At 43.9% G+C, this 20,522-nt stretch overlaps 1 protein-coding gene across 5 annotated transcripts in view; it reads right to left on the minus strand.

The window, feature by feature from the left end:
* Positions 1-19,753, minus strand: part of KIAA1549 — a 106,528-nt gene extending 86,775 nt beyond the window's left edge. For 3 of the 5 annotated variants that reach the window (XM_079992118.1, XM_079992117.1, XM_079992116.1), the window contains exon 1: positions 19,010-19,752. In XM_079992118.1, the coding sequence (XP_079848244.1) occupies positions 19,010-19,265 (256 nt within the window). In that variant the 5' untranslated portion in view covers positions 19,266-19,752. Of the gene's footprint in view, positions 1-19,009 lie in introns of all 5 variants that reach the window. The other 2 variants (XM_079992120.1, XM_079992119.1) reach the window with 2 other exon arrangements.
* Between the last annotated feature and the right edge of the window lie 769 nt (positions 19,754-20,522).

Raw genomic sequence — 20,522 nt, forward strand, 5'->3', positions numbered from 1 at the left:
TTACCTCAGGCAAAAACCAGAGCAAGAAAAAGAAATCTCCCTATATCTTGACATGCAGGAACCTATCTATGATCTCAAGCTTTTCACCAGCCTTAGAGGCTTGTGTTTTAAAATGTACCAGATTAATATGAAAAGGAGAAAAGCAAATCACACTGATCAATGTGATAGGCTGCTATCACAGGTGCCCTGAAGGGTTCATCATCTTTAGGTACAAAGGATCTCAGAGACTGGCTGTGCTTGCATATTGAAACAAGGGCTCAAAGTCCCCGGGAATTTCTAAAAAGACAAGCAGAGATGCTGAAAGCCAGGTAAGTCCAGGAGCCAAAAGGCTGGTGGCATAGTTTTCAAAGATGCTAACATCAGCAAAACTGATTCTGCACTTCTGAAAAAAAAAGGAGTGTGTGTGTATGTGCTCTAGGTTTTTTTGGCTCCCCCCCCCCCAAAAAAAAAAAAACTTAGTGAAGATATCTACATTAGAAGGGGTCCATGAAGTGGTTATTGCCTCCTTGCGGGAGAGGCAGGTGCTGCCAGCCCTAAAGGAGGTGGTGGCATTGCCTTCCCTTCAGAGGAACTCCCTGGACCTGGAAGTGTTGAATAACTACCACCCAGTCACAAATATTCCCTTGAGGTGCTCAAGAAGATGTTCAACAGCAGGCAGGCATGGAAGAAACAGGTTATACATTCTAGCTTCAAGCCAGGTTTGGAACTGAAACAGCCTTGGTCACTCTGGTTGATGCACTTTGTGAGAAAGAGGGGGCAGTACGACTCTGCTGGTTCTCCTTCACCTTGCTGCTACTTTTTATCCTGCTGACCATAGCATCCTTCTGGACCAGCTCCAAAGGTTAGGTGTAGGGGGTACTGCGTTGCAGTGGCACAACTCCTACCTATGGGGCCTTGTCCATTGTGGGGAATGGGGAGCCACTGTTCGGTGCAATGAGAACTGCGCTATGGTGTCCTGCAGAGAGCCACCTTACAAGGTCACACCTAACTCTCCCTCTTTCCCTCCCTCTCTCCTCAAACAGGAGAGGCGGCTGACCTGAACTGCTGTCTGGGGCAACAGACTGGCTGTAAACTATGGATGCAACCTCTGCAGGTGCAGTTTGAGACACAAAGGTGAGACGCACCGGATTGGTTCCCTGGTTTTATGAGGAAATATTCAACTTGTGCACAGTAGTGCATGCATGCAAATGGCGTTTGCCATATCCCATCTTCAAGCAGTACAGGGATGCTGCATGTGTGGATGAGTGAGGAGGGGCTACATGGACTTGTGCTCCTCCAGACACTGGGACAGATATGGGGAATAGGACATGGAGCTTGGTTTCTCCACACACATGCAGTCATCCAAAAAGATGTTGGCCAAACCTAGCAGCCAGAGATTTATTTGGAAGGGAGGAGACATGGAGACCTGAGTCTGCCTTGGAGAGGTCAGTTCCTGTTCTCTTCTCTCTTTTTATCCCCTTCCAGGCAATGCTCAAGCCTACATGGAATCATCACCTTAGAGTTCTGAGTAATGCGTCTTGCAAAAGACTATTGGGTACAATTTGGGCTGAGGAAGTAGGAGTCGGAGGAGAAATAGCCAAGTCCGTAGCAGCCCACAAGTGAGGAAAGGAAACCAGCTCTTGCCCTGTGCATGAATCCAGGTGCCAGACACCTATTTTTTAGGTGGCCCACAATATAGTTTTTCACACTGTAGGTGTCAGAAAATGCTGAAGACCCAAATGTCTTTCACCACCTCTCTTTTCTGTGCTGTCTTATGGAGTTTATTCTGGGTGCATAAAAAATTTAACTTCCAGATGGGTAGCTGCGAGGGATAGTTCAAGACATTTGCTGCCCAACGGAAAGGACAAGATGGTGCCTCTCATTCCACAAACAGAAGCTGATGAAACTAACAGTTTCTTCCAGCACTGGCAATGATCTTCCACAGCACCTAAGGGCAAGAGGCCAGTTTAGGGGAATGCTGGCCCTGCCAAAACTGCCACCTGAGGTGGTTGCCTCTCTCTGCCTAACAGTAGAACTAACCTTAGTCTGTTGCAGCAAAAAACAAAAAGTTTTGCAACATCTTAACCTTTAAGAAATGTATTGTGGTCTGTAACTTTTGTGGACTGCAAACAGCCTCATTCAATGCGCACATCAGATGGTTGTGGCCTGTATGCAGTCCATTTTATCTGATGCATGCGTTAGTTCATGGGTAGGCAAACCAAGGCCCAGGGGCCGGATCCGGCCAAATCGCCTTCTAAATCCGGCCCACGGACAGTCCGGGAATCAGTGTGTTTTTACATGAGTAGAATGTGCCCTTTAATTTAAAATGCATCTCTGGGTTATTTGTGGGGCATAGGAATTCGTTCACCCCCCCAAAAAAAAAAATAGTTCGCCCCCCCAAGGTCTGAGGGACAGTGGACCGGCCCCCTGCTGAAAAAGTTTGCTGATCCCTGCATAGGTTGATATGGACTGCAGCCCACAAAAGTTCATAGAATCATAGAATTGTAGAGTTGAAAGGGACCACAAGGGTTATCTAGTCCATCCCCCTGCAATGCAGGAATCTTTTGAACCCATGACTCTGTCTAGGGCATAATAAATTTCTTAGTCTTTTAAGATGCCACAGGACTCTTAGTTGTTATTAAAAAGGGGGAAGCTAATCCCATTGCTTTTCTTGTCAGCTGTGGCACAGACACACACTTGCAATACTTCCATCACAAAGCTTCTCACTTCAAGGCAGAAAAATGCACCATGATATGAGCAATTAATAAGTTCAGTTGGGGGTGTCAGGGTGCAGAAGTGCAGGACTTCAGAGTGCCCACAGCGCAACACAACGGTGCCAAGAAAAATACTTCACAGGAAGCGCTGATACTTCTTAGTGCTGTCACTGCAACTCTGAAGACTTAATTTGACAGTAAAGAAAATATTATCCGGAATATGTCTAACTAATAAAAATTCCACTCTTTTGCCAAGTGGAAAAAAGTGTCCCTCTCAGCAATAACAAACCTGCTTCATGTAGGGCTGCAAAGCTAGACAACTCATTTAGTGTTAAGATCAACAAAAGCTTATGAATATCCATGGGGCCAGTTAACTTGGCTGGTAATTCTCAGGCAGTGGGGTGTCAAAATGATGAATGGGAACCTCCTTCAATAAGTTCCTTTTACTAGGTAATTTCCATGGAGGGTGTCGGGACAGTTTCATCAGCCAAGGAAAAATGGGAGGCCAGTATGGTCCTATTTGAATTAATTTCGCCTGAGCCAGGAGGAATTTTCCTTGCTGCTCTGGCTACAAAGAGACCGGCAAGTAATTTTTATTAAAAGGTCCATGTCTGCCATCCAAAATTTCTGTAATCCAAAAACTTATTTAGCACACATTTCATATATATGAGAGATGGAAAATTGTTTTTGCAGTACTGAAAAGAAAACTGTGAAATATTCCATAGGCATTTTAGTTCTAGAGACGCACAGCATTAAATTGTCCCTATTTAACAGATACAATACCAATTTTCTTACTTCACGTACCAATAACTGGTGTATAATGAATGTGCACAAACACTAGGCACAAGTACAATAGGATGCAATCGGCTGAAAGTGCTGACAGCAAAACACAAAAGAAGGCATTCTAATAACTTTGTTAACACATACCGAGTTTTGAATCTCTGGGGAAAAAATAATATCCAGCAGTTAAATTTTCAGTGAATACAAAGATGTGCAAAATGTTTATCGTTATTGGTGGGCAAATTTACAGTTACAATTTGTATAATGTGAGTCACTAGGCACCACGGGAATGCAGATTTTCTCACACTGTGATCCCTTCAATCGGCGCCACATGTACCTCCTGTGTAATAAACGCTGGAGATCAAGCATATGACATTAAGGCAGATTTTTGAAGGCTGCAGAGTATTCTGTGGTCTGCAATCTGTTCGGTCTTCTCAGCATCTATCAATGGTGACATTAATTGCCTGGAAAGCAATTAACGGAATTTAAGGGCTGATCTCCAGCCACCACCAAAATCCAGATCAATTCAGTGTTTTTTGTTTTTTATTTTATGTATTTATTCTCTGAAAAGTACTGTACCCTATCGCCAGATAGGGGGAAAAAATATATAGATACCACGTCACCAGTAAGAACTATAGTTGGAAAATAGCCCAAGGCACCATGCCTTCACACGCCAACAGGATTTTCAGCACAGGAGTCTGCAGTGCAAGAGACGAACAAAAGGGATGACAAGCTGTAGAGACAAATTAACTATCCTCTGGTAGATGGCAACTTCTTTTGTCAGTCCTTGCTTTTTTATGTATAAATACACAGTGGTTGCAGAGACGAGAGCAAGAGCACAATTCTCTAAAAGTCAAGGGGACTGAGGAAGAATCTATCTCTATCTATCTATCTATCTATCTATCTATCTAAATAATTTACAGCCATGCTCTTCATAAGAAATACAGCATGGTAGTATCCAACATACAAAATTAGACTAGCTTTGGCTACAGCCACACTGTAGATCTGAAAGCAATAGGATGCCACCGATAAACAGTCATGGCTCCCCCAAAAGGATTCTGGGAGCTGTGGTTTGTCAAGGGGTGTCGAGAGTTGTTAGGCCACCCCTACTTCTCCCTGCTCACCCCCAGCTACAAATCCCAAGAGTTCCCTGGGAAGAGGGGTTGATTGTAAATCCGCTTGGACAACTGTAACTGTGAGAAAAACAGGGGTCTCCTAACAGCACCTCATTCTTTCTCTTCATGAATGCCCCTTTCTCTTTTTGGGGGGAAATAGCCACGGTGCAACATTATGCCTACCTCAATACAAATCTTAACCACGGTTAATTGGCTGCCAGTTCATTTCTAGGCCCAATTCAAGCCGCTCGCATTGGTGTTTAAAGCCTTAAACGACTTAGGCCCCACATAGCTGAAAGACCATCTAAAGACCCCCCTGGATGCTAAAAGCAGCAGGGGGGGGCCTTTTTGGTAGCTCCACCTCCCTCAGAAGTTTGGGGTGTGGCATGGCCCAAGAGAGGGCCTTATCTGTGGTAACCCCTAAGTTGTGGAATTCCTTCCCCCCAGAGTTGTGTCCGGCTTCTTAACCTGTAAAACTTTTGGAGGATGCTAAAGACACACCTCTTTACCCTGACCTTTGGCCCTTGAGATGTGTGTTTTCAGGGCAAACCCTATTCCGGTGACTGTACTCTGGTTTTAACTCTCAATTTTACATTGTCGCAACCTGCCTTGGGACCTGCTGGTGAAGGGCAACACAACAATAATTTGCAAACCTTTGGAAAAGGCAAAGCAATGAGGGGTCGAGAAATACTCTGCTAATCGGGAATAGGCTTCTGAGAACATCCTCTTCACCAAAACTCCATGTTCCAAACCATGGAACCATGTGCCACACCATGGAAATGAAGCCATGGGATAACCGGGCGCACTCAATTCACTTCAACTGGGGGTGCAGCTGTGAATGTGCATCTTTTTGCCCCCACCAAGCAAAGCTGTGATTCTTGCTGCAGCACATTTAAGCAAGACTCTCTCTGTGTCCTAAATTTCTAAGATTTCCCCATGGCTTAAAACTTGGCAGCTGTTGCTTTGTTGCATAACTGGAAGGGGAGGGAGGAAAGAGGTGGTGTCCATGCTCCAAAAGATGCCAAAATTAAAATATTAATAACCTACCCAGCATGAAAGGCAGAATAATACAGTATTAATACAGCACATTTCATGAATTGGATTTTCTGGACAGGGAAAGGATGCCTTCCACGATGAATCTGTACGAATTGAGTCTGGAATTTGTAAAGATGCTAGATTCCAGAATATGGTGTATATCTTGTGTCCTTTAATCCTTTTCTGTGGCACACAACAGCCACTAAATTAAGAAGCAATCTCACTCTAGGGATACGCTATATACATAATGTAACAGATACAAACTGTCTTCTTGACAGCTGAGGGGCTCTGTGTGCATATGATACCCGAATCTTGTTGTATACAGTTTATTTTAGACACAGTCCGCTGCAACAGAAGACTTAAAGAAATCCTTGATGGATAGTTTGCTTTTACTCAGAAATATTTCACAGCTGGTCCCAAGTCTCTATGCAGCAGCATATATGCTCTGAGGCAAAAAGCATTCCCAACATAGTCAGCTGTGTCTGTGAATGATGCCCTCTAGTTTAGAAAAGCCAAAACAGTGCTTTCCTGAAATCACATTAAGGAAAGAACAGTGTAATCTCTCTCTCTCTCTCTCTCTCTCTGGGTGTTAGTTCTTCGGGCAGCCCAACATGGTTTTCAGATCTTGAGAATCTGCCTTCTTTTCCACCCATAGGGATTTTGCAACTCTGATTGATCCTCTTAGGAGCACCTCAAATTGGTTATGTGGGAAGGTGAGGAAGTCACCTGTAAATAGCCTCCTATGAAGGGGCAGGGAAATATCATGTAGCATAGCAAGGGCACACATTTTGCAGGCAGTCAAGCCAGTGTTTGAAATTAGCCAGGTGCTAATTTTGCAGGCAGTCAAGCCAGTGTCAAGCCAGTCAAGCCAGTCAAGCCAGGGCACACATTTTGCAGGCAGTCAAGCCAGTGTTTGAAATTAGCCAGGGACGCAGGTGGCGCTGTGGGTTAAAGCCTCAGCGCCTAGGGCTTGCCGATCGAAAGGTCGGCGGTTCGAATCCCTGCGGCGGGGTGCGCTCCCGCTGCTCGGTCCCAGCGCCTGCCAACCTAGCAGTTCGAAAGCACCTCCGGGTGCAAGTAGATAAATAGGGACCGCTTACCAGCGGGAAGGTAAACGGCGTTTCCGTGTGCGGCTCTGGCTCTGGCTCTGGCCAGAGCAGCGATGTCACGCTGGCCACGTGACCCGGAAGTGTCTCCGGACAGCGCTGGCCCCTGGCCTCTTAAGTGAGATGGGCGCACAACCCCAGAGTCTGTCAAGACTGGCCCGTACGGGCAGGGGTACCTTTACCTTTTACCTTACTTTCAACCAGTGAAGATATTTGGGCACTAGAATGGCGCCTGACATCTCCACCATCTGGAGGCACATACCTGGGAATCAATGGTTTTGGAATAATATCCTGCAGAATTCTACCAGTTATGTTTTATCTGTACAATCAAAATAAATTTCTGGAACCAAAATGCTTTTTCTGTGAAGCCTGAGCAGGAACAGTCAGTCACCATGAAGAAAAAGATGTTGGAATAGGCCAATGTGTATGTGTACTGTCCCTGGATCAAGTGACTTTTCTTCTGGGAGCCAGTGTGGTGTAGTGGTTAAGAGCGGTAGACTCGTAATCTGATGAACCGGATTTGATTCCCCGCTCCTCCACATGCAGCTGCTGGGTGACCTTGGGCTAGTCACACTTCTCTGATGTCTCTCAGCCCCACTCACCTCACAGAGTGTTTGTTGTGGAGGAGGAAGGGAAAGGAGAATGTTAGCCGCTTTGAGACTCCTTCGGGTAGTGATAAAGTGGGATACCAAGTCCAAACTCTTCTTCTTTTCTTCTTAACCTAGGCTCAGGGTTGTCATCTGAACTAGCCAGGAGTTTAACTGAGAATCAATCACAGGCAGTCCATCATCTGAAAAACCTTAAAGCCATATTGCCCCCAAATGGCAACTAGACATTCCATTTTGGTGACGATAAGCTTGGTTTAAGGAGCCATTTGCCCTCTAGCTTACACATCTGAGTTTCTAACACTAAGTCAGACATTCATGTACTAAGCTAATGTCCTAAATTCTCAGGTGTATGGGTTACTGTTCCAAAGCTAGACTGCTTCTGCGCATGTGCAAGTAAATCCTCACATCTGTATACCATAAAAAAATGTGATGTGGGGATCAGTCTTCAGTCACATGCTGGGGTCCCCTACTATTCCTACTGAACCCCACAAAGAATGAAACATTATTACGGACTAGAATTTTTAACACGAAAGGTGCACCACAGTCCATCTGTAATTTCAGTGTAAGAAAAAGAGGTTCCAGGGACTTTTTAAAACATATATATAGCTTGCTGTGTGTTATCGACCTGCATGCAACATGAACCACCGCAATTTGAAAACCCAGACTAAAATATAAACCTCCCATGAGCCGCCTTATCAGCAAACAGCCAACTGTCACTTATAAATCTTGTTTTGTCGGCTGGTGCAGCGGTGCTTTTTGTGTCCATGTGCGTCAAGAGAAAAATTATGGGTGTTCTGTTTTAGGCTCTGTGGAGAATGCAAGACAATGCCGGGGGTGATGGGGAAGGATCGCTGCTGTTGTTGTTGATCAGCCCTCTATTTCTTTCCACTAAAGTGGCCCATAAATATAATGTCTTGTTGAGGTCAGCAACTCCAGACACTCTTGACAGCCAAGTAAAGCCTAGCAACAACCTAAAAGGAGCAGGTAGGATGAAACACACAAGAGGGCCTGGTCATCCTTTAAGGTGACAAACAAACAAAATTCTGCAATTTTGCCCTGGCAGCTTGTGCTGAACAGTCCTGTCTACTGCTCAGCCATAGTGTGTTTTCCTTTCCTTTCCTTATTATTTATTAAATTTGCATGCAACCCTTAATCCAAAGATACCAGGGCGGTTCACAGCAGAAAAATAAAAATAAAAAATGAGAATACAAAATACATAATAAAACAAAAAACAAATAGCCCCTTCCCACAAACATATTTAAAAAGCCATACAGCCAGTGACCACATTAAAGGTAAAGGGACCCCTGACCATTAGGTCCAGTCGTGACCGACTGTGGGGTTGAGGCGCTCATCTCGCTTTATTGGCTGAGGGAGCTGGTGTACAGCTCCCTCGTCATGTTGCCAGCATGACTAAGCCGCTTCTGGCAAACCAGAGCAGAGCACGGAAACGCCGTTTACCTTCCCGCCAGAGCGGTACCTATTTATCTACCTGCACTTTGACGTGCTTTTGAACTGCTAGGTTGGCAGGAGCAGGGACCGAGCAATGGGAGCTCACCCCGTTACAGAGATTCAAACTGCCAAGCTTCTGATCGGCAAGTCCTAGGCTCTGTGGTTTAACCCACAGCACCACTTGCGTCCCAAATTGATGTGATGGCTGACATACGGGTCCTTTTGGACTCAGAAGACAGCAGAACAGGGGTGGAATGGAGGGCAACAGGGGCGGGGAATAATGGGGCATAGGATGCTTATACATGCTCCAGCAGGAACTGGAACCCCTGCGCAAAATGGTCCCCATGTAAATAAAAACAAATGCAGCTTAAAAAAACACAATATTTTTAAAACTGATTAAATAATTAAGTAAAATTAACAGCTCTAAAAATTCTTAAAACCATTTTAAAGTACCAGGGGGACAGCGGACCAGATGAAGAATGTCCACTCTTAGAAGTCGCTGCCACAATAGCCAATCAGTGGCCAAAGGCCTGTTGGAATTAAAAAAAAAAAAAAAAGTATTTGCCTACCTGCAAAAGGAAAGCAAAAAGAACCTAGCTTCCCATGAAAGAGAATTACACAATCTGGGAGCAGTCACTGGGAAAGCTACTATAAGAATTTAGTCTCTCTTCAGGCAAAAATTACAAATACTATACAATAGTTTGTAGAGAGCACTGCTACTTTTTACTTAGTAAAGTGTTTTCAAAGCACTGTTTGAAAGGAGCATTTCAGCCATTCAATGTTCAGCGAAGTTCTTACTTGGGCAAAGGGTAAAGGAGAAAGGGAAATCTTCACTATAGACTCATGTTGCAAAATCTGATTACCCAGCAGGAAAAAGGAGGTTTGCTTTAAAATCAATACATATGCCTCAAAACTGAGCTTCCATAGTATACATTTTCTTTTTCTTTCTTTTTTATTGAATGTATTTCCCACCCATACGCCCAAACATGGCGGGCTCCCCAGGCTTGCTGATAGCTTGCTGAAGCCTGGAGAGCGAGAGGGGTCGGTGCGCACCGACCCCTCTCGCTCTCCAAGCTTCAGCGAAAGCCTGCATTTGCCCCATAGGACGCACCCAGATTTCCCCTTCATTTTTGGAGGGGGAAAAGTGCGTCCTATAGGGCAAAAAATACGGTATGTTATAACTTGTAAACTGAAGGTATACAAAAATCACTGTGGGTTGTTTTTTTCCCCCAAATATAAAAACTTGAACTAAATCAGTTTTTAAAAATAAAAGAAAGAAACATAGATCTCGGTTCTTTGAAGAATCCTTAAACATTATCTGGTTTAAAATGATATCTGAATGCAACAACTAAATATCAAAGTCTATATTCACAATCTATTTAAACTGAATCCAAGACTATCGCACACTGAGTGGTATTCAACTAGATTTTACTCAGAGTAGACTCATTTGCATTAATATATGTGACTAAATTAGGTTCATTGAGTTCATTGGGTTTATTCTGAGTAAAACATACCGGTAATTGAACCATTGCCATTACATGTGAATCAAGCCAAACTATGGTTTTGCCATTCATGCCTGCCATTCAGGCTTGAGGGAAACACTAATTCCCTACCTAAAAACCCTCATTTGACCAAATCGTTGTTTGCTGTTACATCCAAATCCTGCAAACAATGGCTTGTCTGAAATGGAACTGGAACCTGTAATTGAAATGGATTTCCAGTTCCAGGATGAAAAGTAACTATGGACAGTTCAGATGTAACAGAAAACTGTGGTTAGACCAAACCAGAGAGTTAAGAAATTGGGACTGTAGGAAGGAAGCACATGTGTGTGAATACTATTAGTATTACTATTAATATTACTATCTTGGCTGAGAGTCCTGGAAGACCTGCTCGCTGCCTTGCATGCCTTTTTCCACCTAGGCTGAGAGAGTGGTGCCTTGACTGACTCCAGCTACAAGAGGTGGACAGACTATTGCGCAGGGATATTGTTTGTGGAGGGGGACATTGTTGGGAGTTGTTTTTGCTATTATTGATTTTAGGTTTTTTGTATCTTTCTTTTAGATCTTATGATTTTTGTGGAAATTTGGTTGTATATTTTTAATGACTACTTTTGTTATGTTGGAACTGTGCATTTTTTCATGTTGTAAGCCACCATGAGCATGGTTTGAACTATGGAAGTGGCATACAAATAAAATTATACATTATTATGCATTAAGTATTATTATTACACCATCAGCAGGTCTCAGGGTGTGTTACAAGCATTTCAGATTCGGTACTAAAAACAGTTAAAACAAATTTACAGTCGTGGGAATAGGTTGAATCCTGGAAACACACATCTCAGGTATAAAACACCAGGCTAAAGAGTTGCATCTTCAGCGTCTGCTGAGAACTACATAGTGAGGGTCTTGAATACATCTTTGTGGGAAAGGAATTCCACAACTTAGGGGCTGACACAGAGAATGTCGTCTCCTGGGCTGCCACCCTTGACCACCTCTGAACATCTGAGGGCAGCAGAACTACCAAGAAGGCCCATTCTGATCCCAACACCAAAGATGAACTGTAGGGAAGAAGATATTTGGGACCTAAGTCATTTAGGGCTTTAAAAACTAGCAAGAGCACCTTTAATTCAGTCCAGAAATGCAGCTGTTTTAGATCAGGGTTATATGAACTAAAATCATGGTCTTATGCTAAAGGTCCCATGGTCAGCGAGTTAATGCTTGCTTTTATATGTAAAGTGAACAAACTAGAGACAAAAAACCCCTCAATTTTTAAATCAAATGTTATTGGGATTATTTTGAATATAGAATGTCAACCCAACAGTACAGGTGTTTAATTTCTGTATCATGGAGTGACACTAAACCATAAATACAAGTAAAAGCCCTACTAGGTATACTTTCATTCTAGTAGCAGTCAATTAGTTTACATGCCTATTCAGAAAAAAAAAAAGTTTTACAAATCTGGAAACTTTATCACTAACTGGTATAAGCTGACAATTTTATTCTATATAACACAATAATTATTCTAGGATTGGTAGATATGAGGTAAATTCTTGAGATAGCTGAAAGGATGATTCAATCTAATATAAAAGTCGTTAGTTTTGCTAATCGTAACACAGTACAGCATTTTAAAGTAGAATACGACTTTGTGACTGGTTAAATGAGGCAATGAAATAAGCAAGTAGCTTATATAGAAATTGCCAGTTTCATCAATGTGATAAGCAATGAAGCAGCTCAGGCAAAATACCTTAAACATGTTTTGGAAACAAGGCATGAAATATAACAATGTCATAACAGGAATGAATACAAGGCAAGACAGCTCTTTAAATGGCATCATGCTGAACAGGAAAGTACGACGATGAGCTTTTCCTCACTGCCAGATTTATAATTACACAGCAGAAGAAACAAATTTCACCAGCATGTTAAAATAAAATTAAAACGACCAAGCAAAAACAGAAAAGTCATGAAAGTCAAGAATCGTCCTCAGTGGACAAAAACAACACCACAGCCACTGCTAATGTACTGAAAATACTTATTTCTGTGAACTGGTGTTTTTTCTCCTGAACAACCTTGCAAACATCCCAAATATAGAGATAAATCTGTTTGTCCAATATAGAGAGCTGAAGGACACTGTTGGCATTTGATGGCATACACAATGTTAGACGATGAGCAATTAAATACCATCTCGGGACTATTTAATTGCTCATCGTCTAACATTGTGTATGCCATCAAATGCCAACAGTGTCCTTCAGCTCTCTATATTGGACAAACAGGCCAAACCTTACGCCAAAGAATAAACGGACATAAATCCGACATCAGGAACCACAAGACAGAGAAACCAGTAGGAGAACACTTCAATCTCCCAGGACATTCTATACAAGATCTCAAAGTAGCTGTTCTATTACAAAGGAATTTCAGAAATAGACTGGAAAGAGAAGCTGCTGAATTGCAACTTATCACCAAACTTAAAACCACGGAGAGACCTGGTCTGAACAAAGACATTGGATTCTTATCTCATTATACATGACAAAGCCATTTTTCACCTTCTCACCCCTTGCTTTTTCCTGTAAGACCTATTGCAGTCGTTAAGAGTCGTCAACAGGCTCATCACAGCTATCTGCCAATCACCCAATCCCACCACCCTTCTGAGTAATACCCCTCCCCACCTTCTCACTATATAGAAGGGTCTGGTGACTTCTGTTTCAGTGTATCTGAAGAAGTGTGCATGCACACGAAAGCTCATACCAAGAACTAACTTAGTTGGTCTTTAAGGTGCTACTGGAAGGAATTTTTTTATTTTGTTTTGACTATGGCAGACCAACACGGCTACCTATCTGTAACATGACCTATCTAGTTATTTTTAGTTGTGAAACCAACCTATTGAGTAATTATTTGGGGTCCCAATATTTAACCTTTTCTTCGCTTTAGGTTAACAGAAAATAAAAATATTTGGAAAATTAGCATATACTCATGCACCCCATCAAAGAGACTACAGCAGGCTTCCAAGTATCTCAGATTTCTTGTTGAATGTTCATTTGGATTCCCTCTTGGCCAGGGTACTTAATGATGACTACCCAGTAGGAGCTGCAATTGTACGTAACACACTGGGTGCCTCATATCTTCCTGCCTCCTATCTTCTTGAGTTAGACTACCATCCTTAAGTTACAGTAGGACAACATCTGCACACACTGGGCTTTATCCAACACTCCTGCTCAGTACAGACCCATTAAAATTAATAGCTATGACAATCTTATGTTCCTTACTTTTTCCCTCCTCCTTTTTTCTTTTGTATCATCATCATCATCATCAATATTCATCCAATACATCAAAGAAGTTTTATAGAGCTTTTGGATAAAGGCTCTTACCATTATCTCTCAAATCATAGAGCAATCAATAACACCAGATCCATTCTTGGCCTTGCTTTCGACAGAAAGCAATCCAGACACCAGAGTATCTCCGAACACCCTGGTCTTTCTATTACTAGTTGTGGCAAGAATATCAATAGCCAGTCAATGGAAATCTTGCTCACCTTCCTCACTTGGTTACTGGTTTGGTAAGGTCTGGGATATAGCTCTCTCTGAGCATATCACATAACAAAGAAAAGCAACTAGGGGAGAATCTAAATCAGATTATTTTTATGCCATGTAGATATGTTTGTCGGTCAGTTGGTTTATGGTATAAGGTGGTGTCTATACGCCCATCCTGTGTTTTTATAGTAGTGTCCAAAAAATGTATTTCTTGCATAGATTGGTTCATTGTTAATCTATGCAAGAAATACATTTTTGGGGGCATATAGACACCACCTTATACGCACCACCTTATACCGTAAACCAACTGACTGACAAACATATCCACATGCTTCTAGCTACCATCCCAAACAATCCATTGTATATAGCCAGGCCCTACGTTACAGCCGCATCTGTTCCAACTCTACAGACAGAGAATCTCACCTAAGAGATCTACAGCAAACCTTTTTAGAACTAAAATATCCGCCTGATGAAGTTAAACAACAGAGCAAGAGAGCCAGACTGATACCCAGAGAGAACTTGCTGCAAGACAGACCCAAAAAAGAAAATAACAGAACACCACTACTAATCACATACAGCTCCCAAGTTAAAACAGTTCAACGCATCATCAGAGATCTACAACCTCTCCTAGACAATGACAGTTCTCTTTCTCAAGCTCTGGGAGGAAGACCTTTCATTGCCTACAGACAGCCACCCAATCTTAAACAACTCCTCATCCACAATAATACAACAACCAGAGTTAACATGGACACTGGTACCAGAGCCTGCAATAAACCCAGATGCCAACTTTGCTGCCACATACACTCAGACAACACCATTACTGGCCCCAACAACATCAAGCATACCATCTCAGGACTATTTAATTGATCATCTTCTAACATTGTGTGTGCCATCAAATGCCAACAGTGCCCTTCAGCTCTCTATATTGGACAAACAGGCCAAACCCTATGCCAAAGGATAAATGGACATAAATCTGACATAAGGAATCACAAGACAGAGAAGTCAGTAGGAGAACACTTCAATCTCCCAGGACATTCTATACAAGATCTCAAAGTAGCTTTCTTATGACAAAAGAATTTCAGAAATAAGACTGGAAAGAGAAGTTGCTAAATTGCAACTTATTACCAAACTTAAAACCAGGAAGAGACCTGGTCTGAATAGAGACATTGGATTCTTATCTCATTATACATGATAAAGCTATTTTTAGCCATCTCACCCCTTGCTTTTTCCTGTAAGACCAATTGCAGTCGTCAACAGGTTTACCACACCTATCAGCCAATCACCCATTCCACCACCCTTCTGAGTAATACCCCTCCCCACCCTCTCACTATATACCGTATAAGGGTCTGATGACTTCTGTTTCAGTGTATCTGAAGAAGTGTGCATGCACACGAAAGCTCATACCAATAACAAACCTAGTTGGTCTCTAAGGTGCTACTGGAAGGATTTTTTTCATTAGTATATTAGTTAGTTTAACCATCTATACAATTCCCCTTTGTTTCACAGTCTTCAACAGTTGGGAGTTCTTGTTTTCTTCATATCAACGCTCAAGCAGCTACTAAGAGATGCACCACCAGTTCTTACGCTCCTTTAATTTTAATGGGTCTACTCAGAGGATTACCTAGAGGGATACAACCCACTGCTTTCGTGGAGGTAGGGGTAATCATATCAGCTTCCCATGTGCATCCAGCCTTGCTGCCCACAAATCACCAGCTCTCTAGCTCCACTGTTCCCACACCTGTCTTCACTGCAGACAGGAGAGACAGCACAAGCACAGGGAACAGACTTTGCACAGCAGCAGGAACACTGTCTGTGGAGAAGTAAATTTTGATATATCAAGAAGAAAGGAGACAGGCGTTCTGGTAAAGGAGACTAAAAGAGAATCAGGAAGAATAGACGGAGCTGACAAAGGAAGCTGGAACTTCTTGGATGCATAGGAAAAGAGGGATGGCTTGCAAAAGCAGTGCATGGCAAACTCTGAAAGACATAAATTACCTAACAAGTCTTAAAAAAGGAGCACCACCCATCTTTTCTATGCAAGAAATAAGAACTATTTCCACCTTATTCCATATGTATGCAATGGTTAACACACATTAAAATTAAAAATATATTTTTAAATATTGCCATACTCTCCGATTGCATTTGGCCTCGACACTGTCTTTCAAAAAGGTTTGGATACATTTCCATTCTCTCTAGAAATGGTACAGCCCAAATCCCTACAACCATCAAAGCTAGAAGAGAAGCCCAAGACCCATTATCTTTGCCGAGCCTTCTCCCTCCCCAATAGCTCCAACCTATCCCAATTTTCCCCAGCCTAGTGCCTAGAGCTACCACCCCCAACCTGGTGACCCCCAGATGCTTTGGACTACAATGTCCATCAAACACAACCAGCATGGCCAACAGTCAGGGTGATGAGAGCTGGGGTCAAACCACAGGGTAGCCCCCCATGTTCCCTCATCCCTGGCCTGGAAAAACATGTGAGGAGGTCAATTGTCTTCAGCATACAAACTTCAGGAATTAAATATCAGAAAACAACCTGCTGAAGAGGAGTGATCCTCAGCTTTCCTCCTTATGCAAGGCATTCAACGGAATACATCCTTGTTCGCTCAAGCATTGGCAAGCTCACTTGCTTTTGGTTATCTGCTCTTGGCCTGTATGGTGTGTGTATTTCTTATATAACTTTATGATGTTTCATTGTTTAAAATTATCGTTCACTGTGAAGAGGACAACTGCACCTCTTAGGGAAGAGAGGCAAAACCTAAAGCAAGGGGCCTATACTCCTTCAGATGTTGTTGGACTGCAACCTCCATCATCGCTGACACAGGTTGTACTGGTCGAGGCAGACAGAAACCAACAAAATCTGGGAGTGCTAATGGTTCCTCATCCCTGGCTTACAATCAACCGTAGAGAAGGCCTGATCTCATATACCTACCAAGTTCTATTAGTGGTAGCATACAGTGCACAGTTCCCTTTTAAAATATTAAATGGCAGAGTATACAATTAAGAGGTCCTTCAGATACCCTAAGCCCGAGCTGCTTAGGTCAAAACCTAAGGGTCGAAAATTGCATTTTGAATTGTGCTCAGAGATAAACAGTATAGCAAGCTGAAGGGACTCAACACTTTCCAAGAATAAGAGTACAGATAGATTATCTACAATTCAGAGATCAGAGTTTCCTTTGCTGAGAAATTCTTATGCTTTGCTTGTATCTAAGGGAAGTTTTTAACACTGACATTATGTTTTAAAGACCAAGAAACCAAAATTACGTTTTAAAAACCTCATTATGACTTTGGAGAGGCTACTTCATTTTTTAAAAAAATTCACAGGGCTTTTCACCGTATCATCTGGCTGGACAACGTTAGCAACAAGAGCCATGCCACAATCATGAATATGCCCATTGTCATACTTTCCAGTTGATGTTAATGAAATAGGAAAAGTCAGCTGTGTCCTCCTAATGAACAGTATATTTCCAATGACACCTTCGATGTTGAACATCTCACTTGCGTGCTTGAAAACCATTAACTCCAATATAGCCATACACGGATGTATCATTTATTTAGTCCACATGCTAAATCTGTCAAAATTACCTCTGATTTTCACCTTGTGTTTGACCCAGTTCAATGGCCAGTAAGATTAATGGAATGGTCCCTTCCCTTACTGTCATTCTTTTGGTTAGCTTCCATGGATAAAATGCAAATACTAAGGAAGTAACAGCACAATTCTCACTACATCCATTCAGAAGTACCGGTCAGTTCAGTGAGGCTTACTCCCCAGTAACCGAAGTTAGGGCTGCAGCCTAAGACAGGAAAAGATGACCAAAATGAAAAATATGGAATACTGCTTGGCTATTAATAAGAAATTAAGCTTTTGTCAATGGTAAAATTACTCTTTCCAGTTATTTCTCTGGATGGCTGCTGAAAAAAAGATTTATGATGTACTATTTTATTAATATCTTTGATAAAAAAGAGAAAGAGATAAACTTGATTTCAACAAAAGCATACACTAGCAGGTGGTGACTGCTCTCTCAACTATGTTTTGTGAACTTTAGGATAACATTTTCCTTTTCTTAGAAAGAGAGCAAACAGAAGAAAGGGGGGTTCTTCTACAAGTGGATGTCTGCATACGGAAACCATTTGCTGCAATTTAGCAACTGTATTATAATTCTGTATATTTTTCTATTATCAGATGAAAATAGTCTCTGCAATTTCAAAGTACTGAAAAAATACTAACAAAGCACAATAGTTATTGTTTCAATTGAAAAACCAGACCCATTACGTGGTGTTTATTTTTTCTGAAGTGAGCAGTGTTTAGTCTTACAAAGTTGGATAGTGGATTACCTTCCTCATTTCCAAACTCTGCGGTTCCACACTGAGCTCCCAGTGAATATATCTGGAATCCTAGAAATGCTACTACAAGCTAATACTAAAACCTTCAAAAGTGCCAAAGCATTCATATTAAAAAAAAAAAAAAATTCCACCATTCCCCAGAAATAAGCAAATCTCAAATGGGCTTCAGCTGTACATCAGCTTTCAGATGACGTCATAGAAGACTGGATACCCAATTTCCAAACCCATTTCAAGTTACAGTGGAGCACAATTCTTATATTTTAATTCAATTCCAATAGACCCATCTGCTACCTTTTTATTTATTTTTTGCTAGGGGGGTGTTCAGTTATGTAACCCTAAAAAATATATGAGTTTCTTATTAGGAGTGTCTTTCATTAAATAAAAATAAAAGATTGCTCTGGCTTACTTGTATATGCTCAATGATAAAAACACCCAGAAAAATATCTCTGTGCACAGAATGTGCCCAAAATGACACACTCCCTTTTTATGTGGTGCATAAAGCACACACACACACACAGCACAAGAAAAGAAGCTGGTCAGGTTTCATTGTCTTCACATCTTTTAACATTACACTGGCTATTCCCCAAAACACCACTAAAGTGGAGTGGGGGGGGCACTTTTATTGAAGGGGAAAAAACACAATTACAACTAAAAGAAGAGACAGAGAGGGTTGATGCTTAAAAAGTGGCCAACTGCAACATATCCTGGCAACGCAAAACAGGAGAATTTGTAAGAGGTTGCCAGAGGGAAGCTTATCTTGGCCTCCAGGGTCCCAACAAAAGAAGCCTGAGAGTAGCACCTAGACGCCAGGTAGCATCCGCCCAGGACTGAAGCCAGCCTCCCCACATCCCCTTACCTGCTACCGCGGAAGCCAGAGAGGCCGGCAGAGACAGCAGCAGAGGCAGCAGAACCGGGAGACCCGTCGGAAGCACCAAGCGGCGGGCAACGCACCAAGGTGGACCCGGGCAAGAGAGCAGCAGCGTGACCAAGGCAACCATGAAGCATGTCATCCCATCCATGGCAAAGCCAAGCATCAAGTCATCATCTCGGGCCCCCCGCGCACCCCCCAGAAGAAAGAGCCGGGAGGCCTCCCCGCTTCCTCCTTGGAGCATCCAACACCGGCAGGCAGGCGGGCGGGCGTCAGAGGCATGGGGAGGGGGTTACGGCCAGGCGCCCCCCTCCCCGGCTCTCCAAGCCGAGGCAGAACCACCACCACCACCACCTCCCGAAAATTGTGGTGAAATAAGAGGGGTCGGAGCAGAGGGGAGAAGCAGGTGGAGGGGGGAGAGATGGAGGGAGGCTCCGAAGAACAAGTGGGGGAGGCAGGAGAGAGAAGCAAAGTGAGAGCCTGAACTATGGAGCGGGAGGAGGAGGAGGAGGAGAAAAGGGGAAAGAGAGCCGAAACGGAGGGGACGGAGTGAAAGGAGAGGCGATCCTCTTAATGAGAGGGGAAAGTGGATCGGAGTATCCCGTTGCCGGGAGATGCGGGGGGAGGGTGGGAGCGGGAAGGCGTGGGAGGATGGAGCCGGAGCAATTGCAAGAGATGGAGAGGAGAGGGGGGGAAGCCTGCGCTGAAACGGGGAGGGGGGGATGCAAGGCTGGGGGAGAGAAAGAGTGGGGGGGAGGGAGGTCTTGCACTGGGGTGGGGAAGAAAGGGAGGTGCGCACAATTGCAAGGGGGGGGGATCTAGAGAAAGGTCACATGAGAGGTGGGGGGGGGGAGAGCTGTGCGTAAAGGGAAGGCGCCGAAAAGGGTTGCCAAGGAAGGGTCTGTAATGCCAGGAGGGGAGCAGGCAGAGGCGGAGGAGGCGGCGAGCGGGTCTGCGGCGGCTGGGCCGCGGCTCTCGTCTTCTTCCACCAGCAGGCTGGCCGGCTGGCGGGGCGCTGCTGCCGCTCGCTGCTTGGCCTTTCCCGGCTCTTCACGTGGGAAGGCGGCGCTGGCTGAGGGGGGGAGGCTTCGGCGGCGCTGTTGCTAACGGGGAACCTCCCTCCTCTTCTCCTCCTGGCTGCTCCCTCCTCCTCCTCCTCCCCCCCGGCCCCTCCTCCGAGAAGGAGCCCGTCCTCCGGCTTCCCGGGCGGGAGGGAAGAGAGGAGAGCGCGGCCGGCGGGCGAGAGCGCGAGGGGAAGGAAAGAGCTCGGAGACTGGAGAGGGCAACACCTGCGCGCGGGCGGGCGGGCGGGCGAGCCGGAGAGGTGGCGCCCAGCTTGGAAGGCGCGCGCGCGCGGCGCAACCAACTCCTTGGCAGGGTAGTGCAAGGCGAGCGAGTGCGCGCCGGGAAGGAGGCGGAGTACAGCAGGCGTTTTCATTAACAACCCCCCCCCGGTTCGCCTCACAACTTGGGGGGGGGGGAGTGGGGAAGGCGGGCTCCT

The sequence above is a fragment of the Podarcis cretensis genome (assembly GCF_951804945.1).
Source record: "Podarcis cretensis genome assembly, chromosome: 10".
Taxonomy (NCBI): Eukaryota; Metazoa; Chordata; class Lepidosauria; order Squamata; family Lacertidae; genus Podarcis; species Podarcis cretensis.